At 35.7% G+C, this 16,291-nt stretch overlaps 1 protein-coding gene across 1 annotated transcript; it reads right to left on the reverse strand.

The window, feature by feature from the left end:
- Positions 1-3,789: 3,789 nt before the first annotated feature.
- LOC143366349 (uncharacterized) lies at positions 3,790-6,057 on the reverse strand. The gene is made up of 4 exons (XM_076807391.1): positions 5,963-6,057; positions 4,990-5,244; positions 4,134-4,232; positions 3,790-4,005 (listed from the first exon to the last, which is right to left on the reverse strand). The coding sequence occupies exons 1-4, from the start codon at positions 5,963-5,965 to the stop codon at positions 3,823-3,825; spliced, it is 540 nt and encodes a 179-aa protein (XP_076663506.1). The 5' UTR covers positions 5,966-6,057; the 3' UTR covers positions 3,790-3,822.
- Positions 6,058-16,291: the final 10,234 nt, after the last annotated feature.

Below are 16,291 nucleotides of genomic sequence, written 5' to 3' on the forward strand. Positions count from 1 at the left end.
TAAGGAAATAAATTTGTGGAAGTAGTTAATGATTAAATGAAGCCTTTTATTGTGCACGATCGATTATGCGTCAATAGTTTACTGTACATTGAAGTAATTTCTGATGAATAAGCACAACGGTTTATCGGTAGAGTGATTCGTAGCACTATCTACTGCTGTGGTTAATGCGACTTCTGCTACGACCCCTCCTGCGAACATTGCAACGGCAGCTTTTGGTACCTTCATCCAAGAATGGAAATTCTCGGCGTAGTCTCTCTGTCAACTTTTCTTTTACGTGCATTGCAAATGGTAGTACTCCATCATCACTGTGCAGGGAATACGTGGAATGAATTTCCGCGAATTTCGGTGGAATAATGCTTTTGGAAGCAATAAAGACACTTTTAACAATCTCGTAGATTTCCAGGTTCGAATCTTGCGTTTGCTTCAATACGCATAAATTGCAATGGCAAAAATGACTAACTTGGTGTTTAATGCTTCTTTTCAGTTAAGGGGGGACCCCATCCTAAAACCACTAACAAAAGGCAAAATTGGGGATTTTTTTGTTCGTATAAATAAAAATATAGGGCTTGGATTTTTTATATAATTTTAACGAAATCTTTATTTTGCAAGAAATTTTTTTCTTGGTGAAAAATTGTATAAAATTGGGGAGTGTGGGCCTGTTATTTTGCAGTGCTCCGGGAAGTCATTTTGTTCACCGTCATTTCGTACAATTTTTCATAAAAAAAAATTTTTCTACCAAAATAAAGATTGCTCTAAAATTATATAAAAAAATCCAAGCCCTATATTTTTATTTATACGAAAAAAAAATCCCTAACTTGTTATTTTTTTAGTGGCTTCAGGGTGGGATCCCCCCTTAATAAAAACTACTGTATTTATAAACAGAGCTTTCAAGGAAAATAGGAAATAATATATTACAGCAGTATATAAAGAATTACAAATTTAAAGTTCGTTTCGGAGTAGTACAGTTAAATAAAGAAATGAAGTTTTGAGGTATATATGAGACAATTACCATATAATTTCCAAAAGAAGTGTCTAATACTATTTTTCATGAGGACTACTGAAAATCGTATTAAATAGTAATAAAATATTACATTGAGCAATATTGTTTTCTTCCTTATGCGCACTCTATCATTTAAGTTGGCTAATTACCTTACAAGAACACCTTTCTCTTTAGATTTTAGTTAATAAAACATACAGATAGTACCTAATAATTGTGTAATCCACTGCGTCCGTGACGTGGAGCGTAATTACAAGAAACGTAAATGACACAATGTACGTTATAACAGCGGCCAAACCCTTATTCGTCAAGCTAGTGATTACTACATCTTCAGCTCCAAGCTGATGAAGTACCTGATTTATTTAAAAATCAAAGAAACTCGATTTAGAACGAACAATATATGTTTTGAAAAGAGTTCATTATAGCTCAAAGTTCGTCATTGAATTTTTTACTCCTCTTCTGCAATATTAAGTAAGGTACTGAGTTGTTACATTACGTGGCAAATACCAGTCGGTAGCGTTGACAGAAGAAGCACATCAATCGGCGTCCAAATACAAGCTAACGCAAACTCCAATAGAAACGCTGTGGCTAAAAACTTCGTGTAAGAGCAGAAGAGTCAAATATATTACACAGGCCTTGGTTTCAAAAGATAATTGAGGAAATTGCCAATAAACAGTAACTTAAAATATAATTGATGGTTTGGTAATAAATTAAATATCATGTTAGATCTAGAGTGGAAAGTCCTATCGCATTTATCCGCCATTGTCTATCTGGTCTATCATAAGAAATTAAAAATAACTGGGAATTAAATTTACACTCACTAACTCTTTAATTACTCTGCTTCATGAGAAACTTACTAAATGCTAGAAATATTTAAAAATATTAATTAAATTGTGTCGTCAGGAAATTGTGCTAAACAATTGGATGCAGATTTTTTAAGAAATACATTACGTATTGAGTTTATTTTAGAAGATAATGCGTTACACAAACAGATATATTTAGGTACAAGGTATTGTCACATCCAGAGGTTATCAGAAATCAACCAATGGAGACTTCAACATCAATTAGTAATATAAAAAATAAAGTAGAAATCTCGAATAAACCTATCGTAGTTAGATTACAGGTGATAGGAAATGGAAAATTGAATATTACGACTATGATAGTAATCTATGTAATAGGATTGTTTATAATAATAGTTGCCACTAACCTCGTAGATTGCTAGAAAAGCTGTTTTCGGTGCACGAAAATATCGGGGGAAAATGGTGGAATTAACGATAAGGATGTAAATACCAATGCTGAAAAATATGGAACTAAGTGGTGGTCCCAAAAGAAGAGATTCGCAATCTTCATCTTCCATGGCATTGGCGAAGCATGTTCGAAAAATTGGGAGCCTGAAAATATTTAATAATAACGCCCAGATTGTATAAACCAACTGCGACATTTCAGTAAACGGTAGACTTTATCTTCTTTTGCTGTTAAAACTGATATTCTAGATAAATTATTAAGAATAACTCATTAATGAACATCTGGCAAATTAATTTCCGAGATATCTCGATTGCTATTGCGACATTTCGATTGTTATTTTTTGAAAGTGGGCGAGAAATAAAAATTGAGGTTCGAATTAGTTGCGTTTTACACTTAATTTAACTAAATAATACAGCTTCATCGTTAATATTCGCGCAAGTTAAATAAAAGAACATATGGAACTGCAGGTTCGATTTACTCAAACTTGCTGATATTTTTTTCATTTGGAATACTATCTATAAATTGTGAATGGAACAGAGAATATTAAATAATGAACATTTTTCTTCTTCCTTAATACATTCTGCACTTTTCACTGTTCCAAACTGCATACTTATTCGACACTCGGTATATGACAATGAGGTGCACCACGAGGAATATTAAAATAGCAAACAATAGACATTTTATTACAATTACCAAAATTCTATACAAATACAAATCATGCATATACGATTTACGCGGTATAAATATTTTCAAGCTAATTGTGTGTATTTGGCGGATCCCTGCTGCACATGAATTTATATACGAACCAGTCTGTCACTTCGGGATCTGCGAAGCTGATCTTCTTCCTTTTGCATTTGCAGAACATCCAAAATCTACCGCTGCCTTCCCTAAATGCCCAAAACGTGGACGCTATAAACTTTGTTCAAAATAACACCATTGTAATTGTTGCAGCACAAATCAAGTACACGGAGTCCTGACACTTCAAAAATTATTTTCCTTAATTATAACTTCAGTTACTCGTTGTCGAACAACATCACAAACACGAATTACAAGAAGTACATTTTCTATACAGTTCTAAGCAAATATTCAACACTAAATTATTTTGTCCCGAATTTATGTAAAAAAAACACAGAAAATTGAAAATTTCATAAAAAGGTCAATTACATTAATCCATCTGTCAAAAACTCTAAAACAATATTTGAAAGAAAAATACACTTCCCGTCCTTGAAATACATGTTGTCCACGCTGCATTATTCTTTCTAGGATATTAGATTATCGCCAGACCACCGTTCATTTGCGTTTTTGTACCGCAACAGTAACGTATCAATGAATATAAAGTATTAACAAAGAAAAATCAGATACTATGCTCTGGATAAAATAAATATAAATGCCAACCAATCGTTAATATTCGCACATTTTTCCAGAATTTTGCAAAATAGGTTTCTATTTGTGGTAGCGCTTCAAAAATACCCACAGTTACATGATAATTGTACGCTTATAATTTAAATGAAACCGATTTCTGTGATTAGGGCACTCTATACTGTTGGAAGTGTCTTGCAAAACTAAACATTACTGGTTCACTACTTGGTCCAAGTATCCAAAATCGCGTCCAAGGACTCGGTGGCATCCAGCATCCACACGAACGACAGTATCGACATGCAGAAGGCCATGTGTATCGCGGCGCAGTCTTTCGCCATGTAGTAAGCAAAATCGGTCAAAAACGAATAACGACTCAGGCCCAGTATCGTGTTTACCCAAAGCAACTGAAAGGCAATTCGTTTCCATTACAAAAGTGTATGGAAAATAAAAACATTTTATCGGATACAAATTTAGAGTTCCTTCCAACATTACATTGATTTGAGAATTTCTAAAAGTTTTTACATAGACTCACCCATTTACTTGATTCCTGAGTTAAACAATAAATGACGTGCATAAGCGGTACCCAAATCGCCCGCGTCGCTAAGTTCGTAGTCAAAGCAGCCACCAACATCTGCGCATGATTAAAATAAGGAAATGAACATTATAATCGTGCTGTATTTCGATTTACGGTAATACGACGTGATTACTAATATTAAGCAATGAAATTACGTCTGCGTATCAACTTTTCGAAATTATAATTTGCAATATTTCATCACAAGTCGAAAATTCCTGTACCTGCAAGAATTAATTCTTAAACATTGGGAATATGTTTATCGAGTTAAGCACAGTTCACATTATTCTATTTCTTAGATTGCACACTACATACTTTTCCTTTGCGTCGTGTCGTAATTATTAACCCTTCGTGGTCACACGGGGTGTATTGTAACTCAAGAATAATTTTCGAGTTAAAATGTCGTGTCTATACGACTTCCAAAGGGAATTTATCGCATGAAAAAAAAATTAAAAAACCGCTTTTTTCCCAAAACCGTGGAAAATCACTCATTTTCAACTACAAATTTTATCATATCAAAATTTACGTTTCTAGAAAAAGATTATTAGACCATGATTGTATAAGTATTACGAGCGTACAATTATCACTGAAAAGTTAAAGGGTTCGAAAATAGGAAAATGGTAACTCGAAAAAATGACGCTGGGGTACAGTGAACCCCGTGGGACCAACTTGTGATTATAAGAAGGTGTGACCACGAAGAGTAAATATAAATAAAGTCCCGCACAAAAGGTATTTGTTCGCCTGAATTTCAACACGTTCAACGTCCTGATTTCCTTTAGTTTGAGATATTTTTTCAAATATGCAATACGGTGCTCACTTCGTAAATGTAGAGAAGCTGTATCGGTGGCTCCTTAAGCGTTCTCGGCCAAAGTTTGTACTCCGCGAGGAGGCACAGCACGGAAAATGTGAAAAGCACTGACGCGTACGACGGATCGAAGGGTGGGCTGCTGTCGTCATCGAAACATAGGCCAATTATGCAGATTTGTCGGAGATGAGTGTACATGCCTGATGCCACTACCGCTACCCAATGAGGATTTACGTATCCTAGGTACTCCTTCACTGTGTCCATGTCCTGTGAATAAATGTATCGACCCTTTCGTCAATTATCAAATTAGAAACTTTGCATCAGCAATGCGCACCTTCCCATGATAAATAAGTTTATAGCTCTATCTTAAGGGGTTATGCTCAGTCAGGAGGCCGAAAAAGGGTGGTCTTTGGAAATTTTTTACTCAAAAGCTATAACACATTTCTGAAAAAATCTTTTTTCCTTTTAAAGATTGCATCTAGTACCGTGCATCGTAATTTTTTTATTTAAAAATATTTAGCAATAACTAAGTTATTGTTCATCATTCGAAGGTTGTCTAAAAAAAAAGCAAAAAAAAAAGTTAACAGATCCGTGATGAGATCTTTTCCATAGTTCATTAAAGCACTTACATTATATTTAAATATACATACTTGTGATTATAAAGTGATACATTCGAACGATATTAAAAATATGTATTTTTTCACAACGAAATAAGTAGAGGAAACAGTAACTTTATGCCACTGCGATAATGTAAAAGGTTACATGTCCAATCCGGGACACTTTGGCGGACACTTTTCAATGCGGGACAAAGGGCTCAAATGCGGGACGTCTGGTCACTTTAGTCTATATATATATAGAGGGATATTCCCCACGAATGAATATGGAAAAGAGGTAGCGACGATAGAAGTTCGTTACTTGCCAAACAATCTACAGCGATTCGAAAGCTACTGCGTATCAGTTGCAAGAACAATTGTTCATACTGTACCATTAAATACTCGTCCTTGGAGCGTAAACGTGCATCTGTAACTGGAAACTAACATCGGGAATATTTTTCCACAAGCCCTGCTGCTTTTCGATGCACTGGCTCTTCAGAAAACAGATTCATATACATACATACGCATAATATGCTCCAACCAGATCCCCCTTTCAAATCTGAATGGGAATTTGGTGAAGAATTTCTAACTGTTAATTTAACATTCCTCTATATTTCCTTTCGCATCCACGGGCTAGGTTATAACTATGACATTTGTTACGCGCAGACAGCGGGAATCAACGCCTTGTCGAACTCGCTCATATATGTAGCGAGTCGCTGTTGATGATAGTTTCATGCTGCTTCTGATTTCATATTTTGAATTACTTTGAATAATAAAAGTAGTCGGAATTGGGTGGAAATGTTATTAGCTATCTTTTAAAAGAATAATGTACACTTAAACTGGTGGATATTGATAGGGTGACCGTAGCTAATATCGCCCATGTTCCTAATATTGCCACTCGTTATATCTCGCAAAGTAAGCACTAAAATTTATCGGTTACGTACTGAATTACTGCCTAAACATATGTAGGAAGACATACTGTAATTGTAGCGTTATGCGATCAACAATTACAGAAAGGGAAATATTTTAGTGAAGCTTAATAGTGTAGAAAGAAATTCTTATAAAAAAATTCTTTATTCTTAACGTGTCACATTTACATTTGTGTCAAATTTTCTATTTCTTGCGCACGTCATATAAGCGAACCTAGTAAAACAAGCTGTTAGCTTTTAGCATGATTTAATATGTCACAGTGAAAGTGAATGAAATGAGAACAAAAGTAAAAGAATTCTAAGCTGTTCGCCCAATAGAAGAAAACGATTAGTTAGAACTCAGTTCGACGTAGGTTCTTCAATGTCTAAGTGGTAGCACAGTGGTTCATTGAAAACCGTTCAGCTTGCCAATTCGTTTAATTCGTCCTCGCGGGGTTGCAAAAGTGTGTGCTCCGGAGTACAGTTTATATTTCAGGTTAATGGAATTCTCTTGTGCTCGAATTTTCCATCAAACTGTGGCCAGCTATACATCACGCATTGTTTTATTTCTGTTTCCTTTTCATTTTTATATTACTCTCGTGAAATTAATCATACCACTTTCACGATAGAAACGTATAAAGGAAGTAAACTACCAAATACTTTTCAAAATACTTCAAAATTAAAAGAACGTGTATAAGACACCAGGATACATTTCGCTAAAAATCCTATAAATTATTCCATATTTGTAAGTAACAATGTGCAATAATGTGAAATTAATAAATTTCAGTGCGCTGTGCTTTCGGATTAAACGACTTCTGCTCGTGGCGTACCTTTATTCACAACAATTGAGTTTTTTTAAATGGATTAATGAACCGAAAAGAACACGAGAACGTGAAAGAAAGGTCATGAGTATCGCTCTCAGTTATAGTGGCGCTTGAATGAGCTTCGTTTCCTGAAACGGGACCATTTTACTTCGGTATCACGCACTCATACATAATGCATTACATTTGCCAATAGCTTTTCCTCTTCCCAGCGAGAAAACGAATGGTTGCGAATAATGCGCTGTTTCTTTCGCGTCAGGTTTCCCCCTGATTTCAACCGTTAATCGCATTAACGTGATTTTGCTGACGAAAAATGGAATACTCAGTGCTGAGTGTCTAATGGAAACTTGGAAAACACTAGTTAAGTGCAGACCTATCCGATTGACGAAGGCATAATGATTAAAATTTCCTATCCTTTTCTGAAATTACAATTTTAATCTTGCTACAGAATACATTGACGCATTTATTTATTTTTGGACTTTAATACGGTTTCAATAGAATTGTGGAAATTTATTCGAAATTTTGTATCGTTTCTTCCTATTTGTTAACTAACGTATTAAATTAGACAGATGATAGGTAATAATCAGTCTTTTTAAAGGCGTGATACGTAGCCAAGTGTAAATCGTCCCCTAAAGTACGAAATGTACTAAAAGACGGAGCAGTTTTAACAAAGACGAGTTAATAGCACAAGAATGATCAAAGCTTCTAGGTAGGGGGCAGAACTCAATGATTCAAAGGCCGCAGTTTCTCGTAGGATAGAATAGCTGAACAACTTTAGTCAAAGGAAACGTCGGACCATGGGACACCAGGAAATTGTCCTTTTAGGCTCGGATCCTTCCCTCTGTTAATGACATATTCCCTGTATAGGAAGATCAGCAATATAAACTACACGAGATAAGTTGGCAAGGAGTATTGACAACGATTTCAATGTGGAGAATTAAAACAGATAGATAGAAACAAATAATAAATATGCCACAGTGCATAATATACATATGTACATAAAAACTTGCCCCATCACAATGGGACTCTCATATTTTTATATTTTTTGTGAAATATAAATTCGAGAAATAAGGACAGAATTTAATTAAAATTAGTATCAGCTAAACTAAGATTTTATAGTTCACCTAAAATTAATATCGAAGCAAGTCTACATTTAAAGTGTTAAACTACACGTTGCCGTTTTGCTTCTCGTTCTTTCTTAATAAAATGCTAATCATAATATTCTACTCTGTTTATTCTTTTTCTAATAAATATTCAAGGAAAAAGGGAAGCTAAAATATTTGAAACATTCGTGTTGCCCGAAACGTTCAAGCTTCAAGATCCAAGCTACTCGACACAGTCAAAAAGCAAAAATTTGAGTTTCTAAATTTTGTATTTTATTTCATGGATTGGCATTTTTGTGGTATTTATAAGTTCTCTTCTTTCCTTCTTTCTTGAAAATAAGCAAAATATATCCTTCTATCGTTTTATTAATTAAAAATTCTTGCATTTAAAGATACGGATACGTACCAGTGGCTGAAATTATTAATTTTTTTTGTCGCATCTTCTAACTTCTGAAGAGAATTAAAAAAGAAACGAAACATATCGGTTCTTTCATTTTTTTACCACAATTAGTTCTTTTTAAGCCCTTTAATTCGGTGTAAATTTTATCTGTTCCCGAGTGCTCCCACATAAGAAGAAATACGCATAATAAAACGAAAAATTAGACAAATCTGTGCTAGAATATTTATTTTTAAAAGGCACTGAGCTTTGAATTCCTTCAGATTCAACTGATAGTGACGAAGATGTATAATAAGAATGAATAATTTTAAATTTATTATCAATACGAATTATTTAAAAAATTATTTTTATTTTTTTATAATTGTTTCATATGTTTGTTATTAATTTGTGTTTAAATGTATTTAAAAAATTATATATTTTATTTGTTTTACAAAAGTATGCACGATATGATTAACTAATAAAAATTATGTTCAAAGATATATTTCAATGAATTATTATATGTTAAAAATTAATTTTTTGTGTACAAATATGATTGACAATATCAATTACATGTAAATAACTGTATCTTAATGGAAAATTGATTTTTAATTATTTTTCTTATATACTCGTTGCACTGTGGGGCCGCTCGAAAAAATTCGAGCTACTCGGTTTAATCGAGCCGCTCGGTTCTTTCGAGCCACTCAGTTTTTACGGGTACTCGGGTCGGCTCGGCTCGAAAAACCGAGCCCGGCTCGGCTCGCTTTTTCCGAGTACTCGAACAGCCTTACAGTACCCTAGTGACGGTGTCATCACGCGTTACTAAACTCGCAGCGGAAAAACGCTTTCACAGGAGCGAGAAATAAAATGGCCTGATATTACGGAGGACATGTTCTCTCAGAGGGAGAAGATTATCCAAGACGATGGTAGCCATGGCGACGGCACACTGTATCGAGGAAAAGTACATTCGTTTCTCGGCTTCTCGACGTCTGAATAAGGGAGGCGAATCGAAGAGGGAAACGAAGGTGCAGAAAGGAACTCGACCGAGTAAAAGTTGCTTGAGAACAAAAAAGAGAAATCCCCGCTGTCCCATCTCGACGAGGGCTCGACCACTTTAACCCCCTTCGCCCATTCCGCGTTTCAACCACCAACGAGACCTCGTTCTTCAGAGAGCATCCATTCCTTTTACGCATTCATGCTGCCACTTGTCGGATCAGGGCTTCAACCTCTTTTATATTTCCAAATGAACTGACGCGACGTCAAGGTAATCGACAAATTGAATCTCCAATTCATCCTGGGACTTTTTAATTCCATAGGGAATTTTAGGATGACGATCCATGGCTCTATAAAATAAACGTACTCGTTCCATGCAAATGTACTTTTATATGAATTACGTGCATCAGGAAACTTTAATATTGAACAAGTTAAAAATTATTGTAAGCATGTAGTGTGGTGTCTAAATGTGTGCACTATACTCCATTGTCATATTAATTGTAATGGTGTAATAAAGTCATTTAATAATAATAATAATAATAATACACCTGAATATTTTAGTTGTCTTTAGAGAGGCAGATAGAATAATATAGATAATTTTTATCGAGCTGATTTTTGCTGCAGTTTCAAGCTTCAAGTTCGTGCTTTTTAGTGGAATCGTGTGGCTCGTTAATAATTAGGTTAAAACAAGATGCTAAAAATAAATATATTTATATGCTGTTCGTGTGTACATATCACGAGGTATTTAATATAAAAATTCTTTGGAAGATTTTTTAATAATTTTACAGACAGGCTGGAATACGATAGCTGGTTTCAAGCTTCCAGTAATTGCATAGCGTTGATCAGCACGAGACTATATCAATGGAACGATGCATTATTGATAGGTTTTTACCTCGATGAAGCGCATTAGCGATACACTTGGGCAGACCTTAATACAAGGTCTCTAAATGAAAGTAGATCTTTATCGCCGCCGTTCGACCAACTGCGTTTCTCACATTCCGCATACATTTATAAACATGGATTTTAATTAGTAGATCGTGAACACGCGACAAAAACATATTACAACACGCGAAGATATTGCGTTGAATTCTTGGTTTGTCCATACACGTATTCACGACTTCCTTGCAACAAAAGGGATATGCACATACAGCCGATCAAAAAAAATCTACGCACGCCTATCTTCATCAGAATTACTGGAACTATCATAATTTTTATAATATCTCAACTGTATATTTATAATTTATTTATCTGATTCATCATTTTGTGCACGTGACACAAAGTTTTTTGGTCCCATCGCGAACAAAGTTTTTATAATAATCGAACTTTGTAAATAGTTTGAATTGCTACAAGTACTTTCTTCGATACAATGTCGGTGTGTTTAAACATATATATGAAGGGTAAGGGAGAAAAACAGGGAATTTCATAAAGCACCTTTATCGAGAAAATTAAATTTGAATACCCTGGTCCACCAGTAAAGAAGTAAATTTCAATGAATTTTATTTTCTTACATAATTTTCTTAAATAATTCCTTGTTTTACCTTGACGACAGAGGCTTCAAGCTTATGCTTAGGCAAAGAGTGGGGAAATTCCGCGTTTTTTCCAGTGCAGAGTGGAGATTTTCTGTTTTTACCTATCGCACCAAATCTTTAACGTTATCTTACGGGGCATTTGAACTTTATAACCGTTTGTGCCAATTTAACCCAATTGCCAGCAACAAAATATGCTATAAATCGCAGTCACAAAAAAATGGACATACCTCGTTTTCCCCCTTACCCTTCGTATGTATATTCTAACAGCAGTGCATAATAAATGGAGCCTGCATTTACGAATAACTGCTTCTATAGCTAAACGTCTAAACAAATAACAGTTAAATTTTAATCACTGAAATATCACTATTTAACTCGAATATTTCAATACACTATCATTTCTACAAATGAAACAACACAATTCCATTCCAGAACCAGAAAAACCCTCGCTAAAATTGCTTCTGTTTAAACATTACTCCCGCAGCACCTAATTTACATATAGGTAATGAGTCATAAACGAACTTACTTAAGCGAAGTTCCATCGTAATTGTATGAAGCGCCTCCTGAAAATCAGTCCCGCCCAAATAATTCCCATACTTTACTTTATGCCATTCTAGCCACAAGGTTTTCAGAAAAAAAACCTAGAAACAAGCCTTAAACTCAGCCTCTGATCCTTGGTTCGTGTCGCTCCGTTCAAGTCCATCATTATCTTAAAGACAAAGAAAACTGCCGTATAAATTGTGTTAACTGCTAAGTTAAGTATGGTAATTATTCGGGCGGGACTGATTTTCAGGAGGAGGCGCTTCGTACAATTACGACAGAACTTCACTTAGGTAAGTTCATTTAATCGTTCACACACGTCAGAAGCCTGCATAAGGATTACGTACAATTTCACTCTGAACTATCTCCACGCAAAAGTCACTTGAACCCTCTCCAATAAAATTCTCGAGGTGGTTCCCACTTTCGTGCCCCCCCTATCTCTACGACAGGGATATCCCGTGTATCGGGTCAGCGTGGCCGCAAATGTCGCGGGGCAGCATATGCGTCACGATCGCAGAATCGTGCACCTTTATCTCGGCCTTTCCGTTTCTCTCTGAATGAGTCAGTGTCGATTAGAGATTCCTTGGTGGAGATTTTTCCGTGATACCCTGGTGGGGGGAACGCTGGGAGCTGAAGTGGACGACACCCATCGGCAAAGGAATTGTATATGTCCATGAAGAGACCCGGTTCCGCTTGGAAACTATTAGTGGCTGCTGGATTAACCAGCTCCAGACCAGGGCTCTAACGAATGTTCGGATAATGTAAGTATCTAATCCTAATTATTCGAATGTTCGAAGAAACTATTCGTATTCGAAATTATTCGAATAATTACAGCTCTACTCTAGACCACTGCTGGCGTTTCTTTAACGACATTGTAAGGCACCAGTGATCATTATTTCAACGCGTATGAATGATTCGTTCGTGGGCAGAAATCAAGTGCGATACGCGGAAGCTACAGGTTTCCTCCTCTTGGGACGACTTGTTGAACGTTCCGCGCAACGATCTCATTGTCAGTCGCAGTTTCCTTCAGAATAATTCTCTTCTCGCTTTGTCACGATCGTGGGCTATTTGAGCCCCGCTAAGTCCCTTGGATCTTCTTTTACCCAATCGGGTTCTCGCGTTAAAGAATCCTACTACGACTCCCGAGGCTTTTTTGAACCACTTGTGTTGTTTTTTTTAAGATTTTTCTAATTGTTAAATAATGATGTTATTGTTAATGCGAATGTTTCTCGTTGTTTGATACTATGTTCAATTGGGGATAATTGTATCCCTTCTCTGTCTACAAACCTCTTGAAATCTTTAGAACTGGCGGAAATCTGAATGAACAGTATTTGGTGGGTGTTGTTGATAAATGAAACCTTGACAATTTTGCAATTTTTCTTTTACAACACATCGGTGGCTTTGTGCACAAATATTCTATATCCACTTTTAGTGTTTTCGAGAAAAACAGGTTTAAATATAAATGGTACATAAGATTCAGGGGCATTCGATGAACAAAAATATTATTTCTGACAAATTTATGAAATAGATATAAATGTGATTTTTATACAGCGTAAAGAAACAGTGAAGAACTATATGTTGTATATAAAAACTCAAATTTCACAAAGGGAGGATATACTGTATTTGTGCACTAAACCATCGACATGACTCCTTGTGCTCCTAATGGGACAAAACATAACACTGTGTCACCGACACTCTTCTAATATCAATTTCAAAAGCCCTAATTGATTAAAAGCAACGATTTATAAAGGATAATATCATTCGTATCCTATTAAAGAGATAAAGCTTCCTGTTGGTATAATTCTGACTTTGATTGAAGGTGGTATGTATTTGGTTCCCTAACACGATGCTTCCGGTGTATAACGTCGCCATGTAAAACCGCCGACAATGGCTAACTTTGTTCGTATTTTCAAATTTTTCCAACATTCAAATTAAGGGGGGCACGGCTGTAATGCCCCGAAAAGTAAAGGTATCTTTGGAAATTTATTAAAAGCAAACTACGTAATGAATCTTTTTTAAACTTTCAGGACTTTTTATTGGCTATTTAAGTTATACGAAGATCTTTTTTTAAATTTATTTAAAGCAGATTTACAAGCTGTACAGGTGCAGTAACTTTGCGCTGCAAAAAAATCTGGTTGACAATTTTCTGATGAAATGGTGATTTTAAAATCAACAAACCAAAATATTTTGGAAAGTATATGCGGATGGCTATGACACTACCGGAGATTTTTTTGATTGGTCGTTTCTTTCTATTCCTTTTTCAACGAAAGAGGTTAATTTACTAAAACCAAATTTCACAGTTTTTTTCAAAGGTTCGCCACGTTATCATTTTTCAAAATTTTCAAAATCGAACCCGTCGAGCCATAGCCATGCGCATATAGTTCCTAAAGCTTTTTGTTTTTTTTACTTCCGAAGAACCGTTTCCTCGGAAAACTGTCAAACATGTCAGCGGAAATGTTTTGCAGCCATAAGTTACCATTCCTGTACAACTTATAAATCTGCTTTAAATAAATTCAAAAAAAGATATTCGTATAACTTAAATATCCAATAAAAAGTCCTGAATATTTAAAAACGATTCATTGCATAGTTTGCTTTTAATAAATTTCCAAATATACCTTTACTTTTCGGGCCATTACAGTGGTGTCCCCTCTTGAAGTAAAATTTATGCCACTTACAGCATTCAGTTTGTAAACATACGATGCATTTGAATCATCTAATTTCTAATGGTGCTCTAACTACTAAATGGAGTTCAAAGAAAATAACATTCAGATTCATGAATTAAAATTGACTAATTAATTTACATATACACTGTAATGAATAATGGAATTATTAGATTCGGTGGTAACTGTAACGCAAAACTCTACGTATCACGATGGTATTAATCGACGAAAGACCAGTCATGAGGGAATTGAATTTTCATATTTCAACTTCGAGTTCTATCTCGAATCGAACGGCCTTCACTGCTCGTTCACTGACCGAGGTGTAGAATTGCGTCTGTGGCATTACAATGGTCACAGTGAAAGTCCAAACTGGTTGAGCGAATAAATCAATTTCGAGATCACTGATCAGGGGGTACCAGTAGCCAGTAGCGTTCTTGCAACGCATCTTTCAAGACATGGCGAACAGGAACAGAGCAGCGCTGACTTTGACAGCGTTAATTCGATTCTCCACGTCTGAATGGCGCCTTGATTCCGAACTTGAAATCGAATTACAATTCGCGACGCTATCGCCTGCTTTGATTTTCAAAACGATATTACGCAGTTACGCTTATTAAATGACACTCGCGCTACGCTTCGTTTACGTTGAACTGAATTGCTTGAACCCCTGGTGACTTCGGAATTTGATATCAACGTTTGGTATAAGTTTATTATAATTTGGAACTGTATAGTAGGGCAGAGCGATACTATATAGGCGAAAATTTAAATTTGAATTTTCAGTTGGCTTAGGTGCGGGATAGTTGCCTCTTGATTAACCTAACACAACTGTAAAAAAAATTTGGAAGAATATTCATATCTGCAGGTTCCTTTTTCTCCTAAAAATGATCATATAATCATATAATAATCATTTTCAGGAGAAAAAGAAACCTGGTCATATAATCATATAATAATCATTTTCAGGAGAAAAAGAAACCTGATCATATAGTCATATAATAATCATTTTCAGGAGAAAAAGAAACCTGCAGACATGAATATTTTCCCAAATTTTTTTTACAGTTGTGTTTGGTTAATCAAACGACAACTATCCCGCACCCAGGCCAACTGAAAATTCAAATTTAAATTTTCCGCTCCGCCCTACTGTATAGGACAATGAATAAATTATGCGTTGTACATTCTACTAATAGCTTTGAAAATACCTAAATCAGAGAAACATCGCATCTATGTTCACACGATAATGAAAATCATTATTTAGTACCACTACTGACAATGAAATCCCTCAAGAAGAAAGGGTACATAAATCTCCGCTCACGTTCTACATTATTCACAAGCATACCCATCAAAATCCCCTTCCAATTCCCAACAACAAACCCTCCCACAAACCACTTCACTTACATACATCAACATGCCATTCCCATTCAAGAGCCAGGGATCCACCAATTAACATACTTCTCCTAATAATCATACCTGGAGTTAATTATGCAGCACGAGCCACAAAAGCAAAAGAAAATTAAAAAAACAAACGGTCCCAAGGAATTCCACCAAAACTTCGCGTCTAAATCCTCCTATAATTACCAGTCAGGAAATACTGAAAGCAGTAACGATCAATTAACGAAAGATGTTAGTCGCAGCCCTGCGTCCAGCCACTCGTGCCCCCGAACGTTTCACAGACTTCGTTAGAGCCGAGGCACGGCTTATCGATCTCCGACTTCGCGCCGAGATCAATCGAAACGGCGATTCAGGGACGAGGCGAGCGGATCTACCTGCGCAAGTCGTAATCACGATCAGTCGAAAGGGTCCACT

This window comes from Andrena cerasifolii, chromosome 2 (assembly GCF_050908995.1).
Source record: "Andrena cerasifolii isolate SP2316 chromosome 2, iyAndCera1_principal, whole genome shotgun sequence".
NCBI classification, from domain to species: Eukaryota; Metazoa; Arthropoda; class Insecta; order Hymenoptera; family Andrenidae; genus Andrena; species Andrena cerasifolii.

Excerpts from the sequence above, each read along its gene's own strand:
- LOC143366349 (XM_076807391.1), bottom strand. Across the intron at positions 4,233-4,989 it reads AGCTTCTCTACATTTACGAA|ATGTTGGTGGCTGCTTTGAC; the intron begins GTGAGCACCGTA and ends AATCATGCGCAG. Across the intron at positions 4,006-4,133 it reads CTCAGGAATCAAGTAAATGG|TTGCTTTGGGTAAACACGAT; the intron begins GTGAGTCTATGT and ends ATTGCCTTTCAG.